This window comes from Lacerta agilis, chromosome 1 (genome assembly GCF_009819535.1).
Source record: "Lacerta agilis isolate rLacAgi1 chromosome 1, rLacAgi1.pri, whole genome shotgun sequence".
In the NCBI taxonomy this organism is placed as follows: domain Eukaryota; kingdom Metazoa; phylum Chordata; class Lepidosauria; order Squamata; family Lacertidae; genus Lacerta; species Lacerta agilis.
Window position 1 is genome coordinate 73039051 of NC_046312.1, and position 16567 is coordinate 73055617.

The window sequence follows — 16567 nt, forward strand, 5'->3', positions numbered from 1 at the left end:
CACCCCACCCTTTTAAAGTAAGCTCAGGAATATGCTGCAAGCTCAAGACTTTGTAGCGTGGCCTTTTCAAGGCTGGACCCACAACAGTAGAACTGCCTTATGCCAAAAAAGGAAGAAGAAGGAAAAAAACCACCAGTCCCACTTGGCTAGCCTCCTTTTTTGGAGAGCTGTAAATGCTTTTCTCCTTTTCTTTTCTTTTCTTTTCTTTTCGCTTTGCTTTGCTTTGCTTTGCTTTGCTTTGCTTTGCTTTGCTTTGCTTTCACCAGTCAGTCAGTGGTTGGGAGTTGCCATTGTGCCCTCCAATTTTACTTGGAAATTGATTTGAACTTCTCATATTTTTACATTCATAATACCTTTATACATTTGGATTAGAAATGCCAAAATATTTGGTTATGCTTTGAGGATATAAATGCATACATGTCAGTAAAAGCCACTGGCTTCAAGGACGAAGCCTTAGCCCATCAGGTATCGAAACGGCACATGAAAAGCCCCTGTCTTTGCCTGTCCTGCCTAGCCCCCTGAAACACAGCTTGTAAACTACAGGTCCTCCACGCGGAATCTTGGAGCTCTGACAAAGACTGTGTTAGCTCCCAATCTGCCAGCTCTGCTCTCTTCCCCCCACCCTCTTTCCTCTTATGCTTCCTTAAACAACTCAGAGAGGGGTGCCTGTGTGAACAGACCCTGATCAATCCCTCCAAGAAAAGGGGATGGATTAAGGTGAGATGCAGCAGGAAGAGGGATGTCTTCCCTGGTTTTCTCTTTTTTTCTAGAAGCATCAAACAGAAGATAGGAAACTGGTGGCTATATTTGCTGTCAGGGGCCAGGGGTCAGCAAACTTTTTCAGCAGGAGGCGGGTCCACTGTCCCTCAGACCTTGTGGGGGGCCAGACTGCATTTTGGAAAGAAATATGAACAAACTCCTATGCCCCACAAATAACCCAGAGATGCACTTTAAATAAAAGCACACATTCTACTCATGTAAAAACACCAGCCAGGTCCCACAAATAACCCAGAAGTGCATTTTAAATAAAAGGACACATTCTACTGTCTACTACACATTCACGCTGATTCCTGGACCGTCCGCGGGCTGCATTTAGAAGGCGATTGGGCTGGATCCGGTCCCCGGGCCTTAGTTTGCCTACCCATGGGCTAGCCTGTCCTTCACTCATGTACAAAGTGGCCCCAGTGGAAGTGTAATCACCAGCCAGAATCTTAGATGTTTCTGAGTGCTTCATTCAGAGAGAAAGAGAGAGACTCAGCCTGGTCACATGACTGAGTGAATTGTATTCCAAGCCTGTGTTCTATAACATTCTGTTTAGCAATGTCATCATCAGAAGACTTGTTTTCCTGATTCTATAATTATTCTTTGGAATGCACTCCCACCCACTGCCTTCCCTCCCCCCCCCACACCGCCAAGACAGCTTTTGTAACAATTGGACCAAGAGCAAGAAACTCATTGTGTGGGGCTGCTTGGGGCGTGGGGGGGGGGCGTGGGGGTGGGAGAGGAGAGGAGAGGCATTCAGCAAATTTCTACATACAAAAATGGCAAAAGTACTGTGCCACGTCATAATTCAGTGCTTGCAAATAGAAAGGAGGTGTGTGTATAACGTAAGAACCTGTTCCCAGTTAATATTTCTTTCCTTTTAAGAAAACTGTTTTTATTTTCATTTTCTGACAGAGCTACCTAAAGAAGCCATGCAATGGAAAGGTGGGAAGTTTCCATTGTTTTAGATCACGGGAATCCTGTGAACTGCAACTCCCATCACCCTGAACCAGCATGGCCAATAGTCTGGGGGTGGTGAAAGTTGTAGTCCAACAACATCTGGAGTGCCAGAAGTTCCTCACCCCTGTTGTAGATGTTTCTTCTCACCAACTGGAGCTTTTGATAAACCAAATGCTGAAGTACAAAGTGGTTTCAGTATTGCAGACACTTTTTGATTGCTTTCACAAGTTGTGTTGTGCCAGTCAGTGTCAATATTGCAGGGAGCAGCTGCAGTAATGTTTGCACGGGCCAGGAGGAATTGCACTGCAAATGGGCAACAAAAGATGGTTATTTTTCTTAAAGTACCCGCAGGATTCACCCAAGTGCTAAAGAGAGAGCATGGGAAGCCCTGACAAGAAGCAGTGTCTACTGTCTAAGGGGTTTGCTCAGCTGCGACAAGCCAAGAAGTTAATTAAATAACATTGAAAGATAAGAAACTGAGCTCGTACATCTCAGTGTAGTGACTTCTCCATTGATAAATGGTATATTTATGGTACCTCAGTTCTAAACCAGATCTTTAAACACATTATCAACCCTTGATTATTGGGAGGTGGAGGCTTTTTTAATTGGAGGAAGGTCAACTTTGAGCAGTTCAACAGGGCAGAGAATACATACATATTGACCTGAAAATGATAGATTATAGTATGTTATAAAATATGACCTGATTTTTCATTGAGAAACTCCAACCATAACGCAGAGGGGACATGTCTGCATATGGTACCCCCCCCCTCCTAAAAATAGTTTCAGGAAGCAGTGTTCAGAAATAGAGTAAATAACAGGTTTGCTTGGGTAAACCTACTTTACCCAGTGAAAATGTTACTCAGTTTCAGGAAACAGTTCAAAATATTAGGAAAGCAAATGCAATTGTCCTTTAAGTTATGTTCTTCTACCCCAGTTTTGCTGCAGTACACTGGCATGATACATTGACCGGGGGAGGGGGGGGTCAAGCGATATGCTCTGAGGGCTAACAGGAGCAGCATTCAGCGTACTGCCTCTGTTTGAACACTGCCCCTCTTCTCCAGTGTAGTTTCATTGTACTTCTCTAAACTCCAACCCACATATGATAATAATCAACCCCATGTTTGTTACAATAACAAGTCTCATTAGAACACTGGTTCCAATCATGGAGCGGCGGGTGGGAGGGAGGGTTTATTTAATGCTGGTGACTTCATCTGGAGTGATGTCACCGTTAAGGAAAAACACTGAACTCCCATGAAACAGTTCAGCCTTGGATTCCTTGCCCTTGTAAATCGTTGGCTTTAAAGAGACAAAGCATCCTATCCAGTACATCTAATCCTGGATGGTTTTCCATAGAACTAGGAACCATTCAGTCCATGAACAGACTTAGGAAGCATCAGGGCATAAAAGGCCATTAAAGAATACTGAGTATACGCTTGTCCAGTGTCCTTGTCACAGCAGAACAAGGCTGCTAAACATTAGGCCCCACTGCCTTATCAAGCTCTCCTCTGTCACCAGCGTGGAGTACCCTTACCATAGTCCACACAAGTTCAGGACTAGGAGCCAGGCCTCAATATCAGCTTCTTCCACTTCTCCCTTTATGATTGTTGCACTGGTGTCAAAAAGCATGAAATGTAAAGGAGAGCAGAGCAGAGTGCAAAGGCCATGGAAGCTGGATGCAGAAAGGGTGGCAGTCTGTGGAGCAGGAGATTTGGATGATGGATATGTTCAGGCCAACGGGTTAGGAGAATAGCACACTGAGTCAGGCCCATTGGCCTATCTAGCTCAGTATTGCCTACACTGACTGGCAGTGGCTCTCTAGGGTCTCAAATGACATTCCCAGTGCTACATGGAGGAGATGGCAAGGATTGAAACTGGGATGTTGTGCGTGCAAATGGGGACTGGAGGGCCAGCAGTGGTAAGTGGCAAAGAGCTTACATGTTGGAGAGTTGAGTGTGCAGTCCCTGGCAGAGGAAGAGGAGTGCGGGGGGAGCGTACCGCCCCCGGCAGTGCGATCCCGGTTGGGTGCCATCGTGGCTGCCCCCCTGCCGGGTTCCACGCCCCCAGGACACACAACACGCCCCTGCGGGAGGCGCACCACACCCCCAGGATGTGCACCACACCCTTGCAGGCGGCCCAACCCCACCTGCTCTCCGCCTGCCCCCCCCCGGTGCCGGACCATGAAGCTCCGCCCAGGGCAACTGGGGATGGCAGCAGTGCCATGTTTTAAGAGGCAAAATGTGGGAAGGTGACACATTGGGATTTGAAAGCAAAAAGATTTCCCCCCCCCAAAAAAAATTAACCACTGGCCTTACAAAACCTTCCTCACCCCCATAAAAATAGATAACTATTTCTTGCCACAATTTATTTCATTTAAATTGTTCCCTGGCTGACCCGGAATGAATACTTGTGTGCATTCTGTTACAGTATATGCATTGTGCGGTTGGTGTTGAGATGAAAAGGTATTGGGAGGCGAAGTCTAGTTGAGCCCTGGTTCCAGCTTAACGAATGGGCAAATGTTGTGTTGCAGATTTGCTGTTAAAAGCAATGCTTTCATGATGGACCAGAAGCTGGGCAATGGCCAGAAATAAGGACAGCATGGGACTCCTGTCCAGAACAGTCTTTAATGAGATACATAGTTTTCTCCTGGGTGTGGAGGTGGTGGAGAGGTGAAGTTCAAAGAGTTGCAGGAAGAGGATGTAATGTACTGCACTGCCACCCCTCATCGCAGGGGAGATGCAATGGATTGTGCAGGAAACTGCCAGCTCAGACGTTAGCTGTTCAGGCTAGTACTCTGCTCATTATACCACACTTCCTCCTGCTTTCTTGTTGGTGCTTTGGGACCAAGCCATAGACCGTGTATCAAATGGATGAGCAGGGCTGCACAGCCTTCTAAAGCTTCAGTTTGCTGTGCAGATATATTGACTTGCAAAAACAAAAGGCACCAGAGCTTTTTCTTTTACCCCTGCCGACTGCCATTCACTAGGGTGGTTGGAGGAAGCGGGGAAAGGGATGTTGTCCCTTTAAGCAGCTGAGCGAACCATATGCCAGTAGCGTAGCCCTTGAGTTAAACTGCATGTCTGTGTGCTGAGTAAGGAATGCGGTTGCATGCCTGACCCGTTAGCTATGACTGCTCCTTAGTGGATCAGCACGGCTGTTGCTCATGTGCTGATCTCATTCAGCCTCATTGGAGCTGGCGCTGCACATACACAAGGAGTGGAGAGAGGAGGAGGATCGTTCTGCTGAGAAGGAGCAGGAATATTCCTGTCCTGCTCCCTCCCTCCCTACCTCCCCTTTTTTATTTCTTCAAGAAGCTGGATCTAGGGGTGTTTCAGGCTCCCCTACTTTTTTTTTTTTTTTTGGAAATAGGAGGCTCCCACCCACCCACCTCCGGCAACTGCTGTTTTGCGAGGGCAGGAGGTAGCTCTTGGAGAAAGACGCAGCCCAGCTGCCTGGATGCCTTTGGATGTTATGATTGCTGCCTCTGAGGACCAGTTCTGGCCAGACATGCACAAAGAGCAGATGAAGCTGAAAATCAGGGTGAGACGGATGAAGGAGAGCAGGGAGATGCGAGGTTGGTTCCCTGGATTTCCCATCCCTTTTAGATGGGGGTGTGCATGAGAAGTGAATGGGGATGGGACTGGAGTGTGCTTGGGGGGTGCAGGGGGGGCAGAGGGATGGGGGAATAGATTCTGTTGCATGAAACATGTCTCCTGCCTCCTGAGTGTGTCAGGTGGGGAGGGGGTTGGCAGCTGGCATCTTGCCATCACAGGATTGGGACAAGTTTAAAATTCTGGTGGCAGGAGGGGGACAATGCCCATCATTTTTCCAGCCTCTGCAGATGCAGGACACAACAGGCAGCAAATCTAAGCACGCGCATGCAAATCTCATTTGTGAGACTTACTTCTGAGTCAACATGTTCAGAACTGGGCTGTTGGAATGTGACAGAGTAACACTCCCCCTTCCCCAGAATTATCAGAAAATGTGCTGCTCTTTCAGTGTAGGTCCTCTCTCTCTCTCTCTCTCTCTCTCTCTCTCTGTGTGTGTGTGTGTGTCTGTCTGTCTGTCTGTCTGTCTGTCTGTCTGTCTGTCTGTCTGTCTGCTGCAAGAAGATGGGCATTGGGTGATGCTTGCCTTGAGTCCCTCTGTGGTCCTGCATGTGCAGTGCTGCAGCACTCATCTAGAAAAAAAGAGTTGCTTTCCCTTTAACAGGGTCTGAATTGTTTTTTAAAAAGGATGGGGGGGGGACTTAATTTCACAATAAACTGGGATCTTTAAAACTGGAATATAATGGGAAACTCAGAGGAGTGAGGCAGATTCTTCCTTTCTTATGTAACTAACCACATTCTCCAGGGCAGAAGGGTAGGGAGCTGTGGAAATTTCCTGGGGACATCTCCATGCATGAGAAAGCATCTTGCGCTCACTGCTACCTTCTTTAGAGGTCACTTTCTATCAAGTGGGTGTGCAGATGGAAGGAAAGGGGGAATTACCTTCTAGAAAGGCAAAATAAAAAAGAGGCATCGAGGAAAGGGGGGCTGTCCCTAGCTTTAGATCCTGTGCATTTGCTTTGCTGCTCAATATGCCTGACTGCATTTCTCTACTGAGAATGACTCCTTTATTGAAAAGGCATCCATAGTGGTTTATTACTTGCAGGGCTAGCCCGAGAGGTGAGAAGAGAAATGAAAAGCAGCTTTAAAAAGTAGAATGACCTACTTTTACCAAACGATGGAACCATGTAACTTTCCCACAGCCCTTGCACTCTTTACAAAATCGGAATTCTCCTGCAGCGCTTAGAAGCCCTTTTGTGTCATGAGATGCATAGCCCAGCGATTGTGTCATTAGTAATAAGTCATTTATGGAAATGACACATTTTTCTTTACTTAGAACCAGTAGAGCTGGTCCTGGTGAGGCACATTTACCAGAGGAAAATCTGGACCAGCAACTCAGGAGGGCTGATTCTTTCAAGGGTGTTATTACCCCCCCAAAATTTGGTGTTAATGGTTGCTTTCCTATTTACGTAAGGTCTTGCACCTTGGAGAAATATAACAGTTGGCAAAGATTCAAAAAAATGAAACATGACTGACTTGAGGACAGGGAATGTGGAGTTTCCCCCCATTCTCCCTTATGGATTCCTCTTTCTGTTGTACATGCAACCCAAAACTGCCTGCCCAACAGATGTTAGTTAGCTCAGTAAAAGCAAGAACCATACTTACTTCTATCCTCTGCTACTAGTATAGACAATCAGAACTGGCTATATGCTGCATATAACATGCCTAAAACGTTTTTTTTGTGGTGGGGGGGAGCATAGAATGGGTAGAAGTGTGCATAGAGGTTTGGGTCTTTGTATGGTGGTGAACTAAGGTTCCTGTTCCTTCGGCTAGGAAGAATTTAGGTGTGGTAGTCTTTCATCTGACAAATAATTGAGCTTCCTCACACAATGGCAGTGTCAAAATTGTCGGAATTGGGGGGAACAGAAATCAATCACCCCAGAGTTAAAGATACCTGATGATGATGATGACGATGCCACCAGCAAAACTGCCACCAGCAGTGGTGACAAAGGCATGAAAACAGAGATTACTTGATGTAGCACAGGAAGATGGTGAGAGTCAATACAGCAGGGGGCTGTGAGGGGAACAGCTGCGAAGACCAACCGAGCCCTTACGCTGCAGTAATAGAATTCAAATAGGAACTTGATGAGGTAAGTTCCTAAAGCCATTTAAAATGAGGGATCAGGGGAGGCAGTCTCCAGGGACCTAAGAGAGAGTGTCAATTCTCCCCCCCCCCCTTTTCAGAAAGCTGCTTTAACTGCCATTTTAGAAGCCGGCGTTTGGCTCTGGCGAAACAGCAAACATTGCCCTTGCAAAAGGGGCCAGTGAGGCTGCATTGAAAAAATGTGCTGAACATTCCATCCGCTTTGATACATACGAAAAGGGGCTTTATGTGGAACTGGCCAATGTCCAGCAATGGGTGAGATAATCGAGTCGCTATAAGGAGTAGAACACCATTTGTTACTTGAGGAAGGAAGTCAGAACTGACTTTTGCTAATCCTAGAAGGGGTGGGGGGTGGGGAACGCAGCCAAGTATCCCACCCACACTCTTCAGTTATGACAGCTCTCCCTTACTTAACCTAATAAGAACAGAGGCCAAATTCCCATAGAAATATAGTGTGATCTATAGTTCTTCTGTTTCTCCATACTCAAAAACGTGTACCTGTGCATGGGAGTGAAGGTGTGGAGTAGCCCTGGAAGTGGTGTCACCGCTTTCCTCCTACTTATCTAGCTATGTTGAGAGAGTAACAATGCTCCAGTGTGACAGCTAAGCAGGGTTTTGTATGTGACCAAAACATATAGCTCATGCTGGAGAACTCTGCTTTGTGTGGGAACAAAAGAACCAAAATCAGGGCTGTTGTCTTGCACGTAAAGGCAAGGCAGCAGAGCAGACAGCAGAGCAGACCATCTAGCTGCAAAAAGGAAGTACGGTAATGGTTGTGAAAGCCAAGGAATTTTCTATGGCAGGACTGAGTAAGATTTTCAAGTGCTGTGATTTCATCATTGGAGAGGCCTGTAATGGAAGCCGCCCTTAAGCAAAAGTAAACCCCCCACCACACACACCCCTAATGTAAGAGATTGAAGCTAGAATGTAGGAGGCTGGGATTTTCTCAGACATTTACAGGACGAAACACAGAATGAAGGTGTTTTGATACAGGCACACAGTTCCCCTTTTGTGGCCTATCTCTTCCATACTTAAGGCACTGAGTTAACTGCTGTTGAATAAAGTGTGTGGTGAATTAATAATAATAATATCAGCACTACCACTGGTTTGGTAATAGATGATTTTCACCTATGGGGAGAAGTGAAAAGGACATTGAACAGTATATCATGAATTCAATAAGCCTTTTGACAAAGTCCCCCATGGTATTACTGGGGAGAAGCTGGTAAAATATGGACTGGACAAGGTCACTGTTAGGTGGATTTGTAGTTAACTGAACCCCAAGAGTGCTCACTAATGGTTCCTCATCATCTTGGGAAAAAGGGACAAGTGGGGTGCTGCAGGGTTCTGTCCTAGGCCCATTGTTGTTCAGCATCTTTATAAATTACTTGGATGAATGAATTGAGGGGGTGCTCATGAAATTTGCAGACAATGCCAAGCTGGGAGGTGTAACCAGTGCCTCAGAAGACAGAATCAGGATTCAAGATGACCTTAATAGATTGGGAAACTGGGCCAAAACTAACTAAATGAATTCCAAAAGGGAGAAATATCAGGTACTATACTTAGGCAGGAAGAACCAGCCACACACATATAAGATGCAGGGTACCTGGATTGCCAGTAGTAAATGCAAAAATGATATAGGGGTCTTAGTAGACCACAATCTGAACATGAGGCAACAGTGTGAGGCAGCAACAAAAAGGCTTATGCTGTTCTATGCTGCATCAACAGAAGTACAGTACAGTGGTACCTCCGGTTGTGAACGGGATCTGTTCCGGAACTCGAGTCGCATCCCGAGGAATTCGCAACCGGAGGTGACACTTCTGCACAATGCAGTTTAACGTTTCTGCGCATGCGTGTGGGGCGAAACCTGGAAAAATACTTCCAGGTTTGCCTCATACGTATCCCAAAGGATACGTAAACCGGAGGTGAACGCAAGTTGAGGTACCACTATATAGTGTTCCAATCAAGGGAAGTTATAGTCCCACTCTATTCTGCCTTTGACAGACCACACTTACGGACCACACTGGGCACCACAATTGATATTGAGGAACATGTGCAGAGGAGGGTAACCAAGATGATAAAGGGTGTGGAAACCAAGCCTTATGAGGAATGGTTGTGGGAGTTGGGTATGTTTAGCCTGGAAAAGAGGAGACTAGGAGGAGATATAATGGCCATCTTCAAATATCTAAAGAGCTGTCACATAAAATATGGAACAAGCTTGTTTTCTCCTGCTCTGGAGTGTAGAACCCGAACCAATAGCTTCAAGTTACAAGAAAGGAGATTCCAACTAAACCTCAGGAAGAATTTTGTGACAGTAATAGCTGTTTGACAGTGGAATGGACATCTTCAGACAGTGGTGGACTCTCCATTTATTTGTTTCAAGCAGTGGTTGGATGGCCATCTGCCATGGATGCTTTAGTTGAGATTCCTGCATTGCAGAGGGTTGGACTCAATGAATATCAGGATCCCTTCCAACCCTACAATTCTATGATTTGCCACTCTGAGCTGCCTTCAGTGCTCTTCAGTATTTTATATTTTTTTCTAAAGTTATATTCAGGGGTTTTAACTTGTTGGAATAGTTAGAAAATTCATTAAAAAACCATTAGACTTCATTTTCTTCATTGTAGATGAGCAATTAAGGGATGGTTATACTAACACAGGCATAGGCAAACTTGGCCCTCCAGATGTTTTGGGACTACAACTCCCACCATCCCTGACCACTGGTCCTGTTAGCTAGGGATGATGGGAGTTGTAGTCCCAAAACATCTGGAGGGCTGATTTTGCCTGTGCTGGTTCTAACACCACATACATAGCATGATACATACCGGTACCTTTGTACTTCTTATCAGTCAATATTAAAGAATTACCACCATTCATATGTAGTATCACTAAAGTTAATTAGAATCCCCATCTCATCCACACTCATGCACTGAAAACCTGCAGGCTGGGGGAAGTGCACCTTTTCACAAATTGACTCTGACAATGGTAGGGTGGTATAAGGATTTACGGTGTCACTGAACTGAGTTCAAGTGATTTTAAGTAGATGCATTTTGTCATTCTGCCCACCTATGGCTTAAATTGGGTGTGTGTGTGAGAGAGAGAGATCTCAGGGTCCTAGCTAGGCAGTACAGACTTCTTTATTTCCTCTTAAGTAATAATGTTTAGTTTTGCCTTAGGGTAAAGGAAGATTTTCAGCAGTACTCTTGGAAGAATTTTCATGAGTACACTCAGCAGACTGCTAGTCCATTGTTGATGCTGCCAAGTGCATCAGGAATTGACACCAGCACTAAAGTGCAACTATGACTGAAAGGCTTTTCAGTGTGCATTGTTTTCATGTTCATGCAAGGAAATCACTCTGGCAATAGCAAATTGTGGGACAACTGCTGCAGGATGGGGAGAATTTGAAATTACACTGCAAGGTCATAGGGTGCCATTGAGATAATGTGTGCGTGTGCATGCACACACATACACACAGTTCCATATATCCCTTGAGCATCTTTTCAAGAAGATAGTTTGCTGCAGAAAATGTTGCACACTGACAGCTCTGTGCTGGGGGATGGAAGTTGAGTCTAAATCTTACCCTAGGGTAGGTGCCCAAATCTCTAGTCACAGGTAGTTTTCAATGCTTTATCAACCAGACTTGCCTAGCAGATGGCTTCAAGCTCTATTGTCTGAGGGGATCACATATCTTTAAAGTACATAAGATGGAAGACGATATAACCACTATCTGCAGTTAAACAAATACAAGGCCCTGAATCATTTGACATCCTTTTACAGTTGCCTAGTCTTTGATGTCCAAGAGAAGCCGCAAGATATATTATTTCTGAGCTAGCTGCTAAACCCGAAGCCAAACTTGTCTCAGAACCTGTTTGCTGGGGAGATCTTTCTCCTCTCATTGATAGGCAGCTGGCTGGTTGCAGTGGCTTTTTCACCTAAAGAACGGTGTGAAAATGCATGTGCACCACAAAGAAAGCTAAAACTGCATCTGCTCCCTCCACTGCCACTACACTGACATGACAAAAAAACATGAGGGGTTTGGAGGTATATTGTTCTCTAGATAATGGACTGTGAAGTGCAGGCCTCATTCAAGAGTTCCATACAGATGCTGGCACAATGATTGCATCAATGGCTGAGCAAGCCTTTTGTCCAGATCCTGTGGCTTGGTTTTAAATTGGTGCAGGAGTGACGTACAATCGATCAGTGCCACAATTCAGATTGCAAGGGCTGGTTGCACATCAGCGCATAATGATGTTAAACTAACCTGCTGCTTTGTTCCTGTGTAAAAACAGCTAGAGGGGGGGGAGATGAATTGTGAACAATCAGTGGAGTTATCTCGGATGCTGTTATTGCTGGCCATTATTCCTGTATTTTTAAGGGATATTTCTGACATGTAGGCTCAATGCTTGTTCCTGGTTTCATAGACCAGGGCTCCGGATATGCTTTATCCAAATGAGCCCAATATATTTTAATTGTTATAGCAGCCAAATAATAATGTATGCTTGTTCAAGAAATACATTAATTCAAAGTGAGTATCTTTATTTAAATCACTTATTTAAGATTGTCTTTTTATTGGTGATATAATTCATGTTTTTAACAGTCTTAATTTAAATCAATCCACCTTAACGGGGGGAAAGGACATTTAAACATGGAATCGAAGTGTAAAAGAGTAAAGAACAGAAGGAAGGGGAAAGAAATGTTTAGGATTATGGAAACAAATATTTAGAAAACTAAGAAATATGTTCAATCTCAAAAAAGGGAAGGAAGAGCAAGGAAAGAAAATATAACAAGGAGCATGAGTGAGATAAGTTGAAGGAACAGGAGAAAATAAAAGAAACACATTTGTCAAAGTAGGAGCAGTTAGCAGCTGTTGCATGGCAGATAGATTGCACCAAAATAGGAGACAACATCATTAGGAGAAAGGCAAGTTGGCACGGCAGGGTAAGGAGATGAATAAAGAGATGAATATTTGACAAAAGGTGGCAAGGATTAGATGATGAGCAAAAAATTGGGGGTGGGGGGGAGAAGCAGAATGAAAAATAAATCTGTTTCATGACCAATATTCAAACATGACCACTGGAAACCAAGAGAAATCAAGAGCTGATGCCAAAGGAGGAGATCGGTGGATAGGTTAGAAGAAAAGTGGAGGAAACGAATTAGCTGTAAAAGAATTGACTGTTCTTCAAGGGAACACAGAAGAATAGGTGGAAAAAGAAATCAAGGGCAGAAGAATAGATTAGGAAGAAGAAGAAGAAGAAGAAGAAGAAGAAGAAGAAGAAGAAGAAGAAGAAGAAGAATGCAAATCAATACAAAACTAAGCAGGAGAGTAGTTGAATTTAGAAGTAGAAATCACAGAGGTACTGTAATTAAATTGTAGTTAGGAAGAGGAAGACGGAATTGCAAAGACAGCACTGCAAAGCAATAACTAAATCGAGAGCAATCTTGGGGAACTAGGGGATTTCCATGGAACTGTAGGGAAGCCAGTATGTGCCAATATTTACAAAGGCGGACAATCTTCGGTGTAGGGGAATAATAGATTGGCTTCTGCATGATCAAAAAGATCATGGAGAAAGATCAAAAAGATCATGATTAAAACCATGGAGAAACCTGGTTTGAACAAAGACATTGGATTCTTATCTCATTATACATAACAAAGCCATCTTTAGCCATCTCACCCCTTGCCTTTCCCTGCAAGACTAATTGCAGCCGTTTAGAGTTGTCAACAGGTTTTCCACACTTATCAGCCTATCACCCATTCCCACCACCCTTCTGAGTAATACCCCTCCCCACTCCCCCACTATATTTAAGGATCTGGTGACTTCTGTTTCAGTGTATCTGAAGAAGTGTGCATGCACACGAAAGCTCATACCAGGAACAAACTCAGTTGGTCTCTAAGGTGCTACTAGAAAGAATTTTCGATTTTGTTTTGATCAAAAAGATGCTAAGTGATTAAAACATAAATAGCCGCCAGGCACCACATTATGGTGGAAACTAGTTCTTTCCCAGCAAATAGACTTTTTATACTTTGATGGTGGTGATGATATATCTTTCACATTTCTGGTTTTCATACTATGGTTATTACAGGAGAGAAGGCTTTCTTAGTGATCAAGCACTAACCTGGGGCTTGCAAGTCTAGCTTTGTTGACTTCAGTCTCATGGATGGAAAAGACGACATCTGCCTGAACTCTGGGGACTTTCTTCAGGGTTTTCCCAGGCAGCTGCTACCAGCTGGGCTCACTAGGCTGAGAAAGTGATAAACCACGAATGAGTTAGTTGGGTGTTGTGTCTGGAGAAAACCTTTTCCGTGTGTTCTTTGGGAGTGCAGCCATTAGCTGCTGTGCCACAGATTTCCTGTGTGGCCTTGGAAAAACCTGCTCCGTGTAACATGCGAGATAAAGGTAAAATTTCCACCTCACTCTAATAGTATGAACAGTGATATGCTCAAGACTGCAGGTGTCCTTCCCCTGCCCACCCCCTTAATATTCTTAAGAGGGTTTCTTCTCCATTCTTCAGAGAGTAGCTGGAAGTGGGGAGGCAGAAAAAGGCCATCCTTTCCTTCCACACTACATTTTTAATCTGAAAACCTAGACGCAGTACTGCGCCCAGAGTTCAGAAACTGCTCACGCTAATGAAATTCCCTGTCGCAAAATGCACCTAGAACAATGGGAGTTTCGAATACTGCACTTGACCCTATGCAAATTGCCACAACAAGCCTTCTTTATGTAGCTTGAGAGACAAAGTGCAAAATTTCCAACTGTACCTGTGGTCCAGCAAATTTCCATCAAATCACTTGCAATGAGCATGGTGCAGTGCAGACTGGGAGAAACGATATTGGTTGCACAAAGAATGATTGGGTGAATCGAGCCTCTCTAATGGCCTAAACAAGACAGATTAAGAAAGCTGTCTTCTGTGTCATTTAAAAAACATGCTCTTATTTCTTTTGGATGGTGTGAGGTTGGATTATTTAATGTCTTCAAGATGCTTAAATAGAGAGGTCGATTCATGAGTAGCTTGATTGCTAAAGACAGGGCCTGCATGTGGAGTAGTCCCAGCCCTTTTCTGCTGACACCCAGGTGGTGCCCCTGTAACATCCTAATCACTTGTAACCTTTATATCATATGTTGTAAAAGAGTGAGAGCCAGGTGTTCTCTCCATATTAGATCCCATATCTACTCTCAGGTTATAGGACACTTTACTATGCAGGTAGACAGCATTTGCATTTGATGAAGCAGCACTTCCTTCTCACAGACACTGCAGGCTGAAGGCTTGTTCACTCACAAGTTGCTATCAGAGGTAAAATGCATGGACGATGAGCACTTTAGTGCTTGCAAATGAGACATTTCAGGCACCCACCTGGGCCATTCAGAAAGTTGTTTGTGCAGTATCTGCAGAACTGTGAACCCCATTCATCATAGAGAGCAACCATGTTCTTGATTATATAACTCCTAGTTGAAAGAGGAGCCAGTGAAGAAAATCCTTTTTGAGCTTTCCAGTGGCCATGTATTGCTTTTCATCTCATTTCATCCACTGATATGTTTTGGGGACATGTAAACACATTCAAGGTTGACACATACTCAGTTATTGTTATTTTTTAATTATGTATTACATTTGTATACCACCCTATACTTGCAGGTCTCAGTTCTGGTCACCACAGTTTAAGAAGAATATTAAAAAGCTGGAAGGTGTGCAGAGGAGGGCAACCAAGATGATGAGGGGTGTGGAAACCAAGCCTATGAGGAATGGTTGAGGGAGTTGGGTATGTTTAGCCTGGAGAAGAGGAGGCTGAGAGGTGATATGAGAGCCATCTTCAAATATCTGAAGAGGGGGCAAACTTGCTTTCTGCTGCTCCCAGAGTGCAGGACCCAAACCAACAGAGTTGAATGACTAGAAAGGAGATTCCAACTAAACATTAGGACATGCTTTCTGACAGGAAGAGCTGTTCAAAAGTGGATTGAACCAGCTCAGAAGGTGGTGGACTCTTCTTCTTTAAACAGAGGTTGGATAGATATATTCCAGGGATTCTTTAGTTGTAATTCCTGCATTTAGTAGTGTAACAAATCTTGGTAGGGTGTGTAGTCTGCACCGAGTTTGTGGGGGACTTAGGCCAGTACGGTGGTCTGTAGGGTGGCACGAAGGCTGCTGCATGTCAGGGATTGGGATTCTGTGTAGCAGGGGAGCTTGTGGGTGGCATGGTGGTTCCTGGGTGTTTTGGGTGCTCTGCAGTCCCTGAAATCAGCGGTTGCCCAACAAAAAGCTCAACAACTTTGATTTCCCCCCGAAAGCTCAAAGCTGCTCCTTGCATTACCAGAGTTTGGACTAGATAGCCCTTGTGGTCCCTTCCATCTCTACAGTTATATCATTCTATGAATGGTAATCTTGTCTAAACCCTCCAGGAAATCTACAGCTCTGGCCGGCCTCAGGATCTTCGACAGGGCAAGGTATCCTTTCTTGAAGCCTCAGTCAGATCTCCTATTGGAGAGAGCACTTACAAGTAATCTGAGAACTCTTTCCGCCCACGCTGTCCCACATACAGATGCACTCCCTCTCTTAATTCCACTCATGCCAAGATAATACCACTCCTAGGCCATATAGCTTGACAAATAAAAGAACCACAACTGTACAAGGCCAGGACTTGGCCTTGTTATTCCCTTACCCCCCCTCCACTTGCTTGATCTGATGCTAGAAGGGCAACGAGCATGTGTTAATTGCAAAGCCAACCCAATCACCAGTCATCTCTGGAACCTTGCTTGTGGCCTTTGCATTAAGCTACGTTGACTTCTTAAAATTAAAAGAGGTTTTAAGGCCACTATTATGGCTGAGAGCTCTGCTTCCCCCCCCTCTCATTCCTTTGAAGGATTGCTTAAACCCCTGTTTAGATTAAGGAAATTAACTATTTAATTGGATATTTAACCCCCACCCCTGTCCCAATGGGACTCAGGCAGACTTAATGTTTCTTTATTCTATCCCATAAATTAGCTTATACAGCCTTTGCAAGATCACGCTCATAATGAGGCCTGTATCTCTGAAACAAAAGCTTGTTGGGATAGGAGGACGTGTGCCAAGAGTAATATCAGATGCTGGGCCCTCCTTCCCTCGGTGAATCCCCACTGGCATTCTTAATGGACCCTGCATGCTTGCTTGC

The 16567-nt window shown here is 44.6% G+C and overlaps 1 protein-coding gene across 2 annotated transcripts in view; it reads left to right on the forward strand.

The window, feature by feature from the left end:
* The window catches only part of DUSP8 (dual specificity phosphatase 8), a 76558-nt gene that overhangs the window by 49620 nt on the left and 10371 nt on the right, over positions 1–16567 (forward strand). Inside the window, exon 1 of one of the 2 annotated variants that reach the window (XM_033155119.1) lies at positions 5080–5293. The exons of the other annotated variant lie outside the window; for it this stretch is intronic. Within the exon in view, the coding sequence (XP_033011010.1) occupies positions 5176–5293 (118 nt within the window). The 5' untranslated portion in view covers positions 5080–5175. Of the gene's footprint in view, positions 1–5079; positions 5294–16567 lie in introns of those variants that run through there. 2 annotated transcript variants of the gene reach the window in all.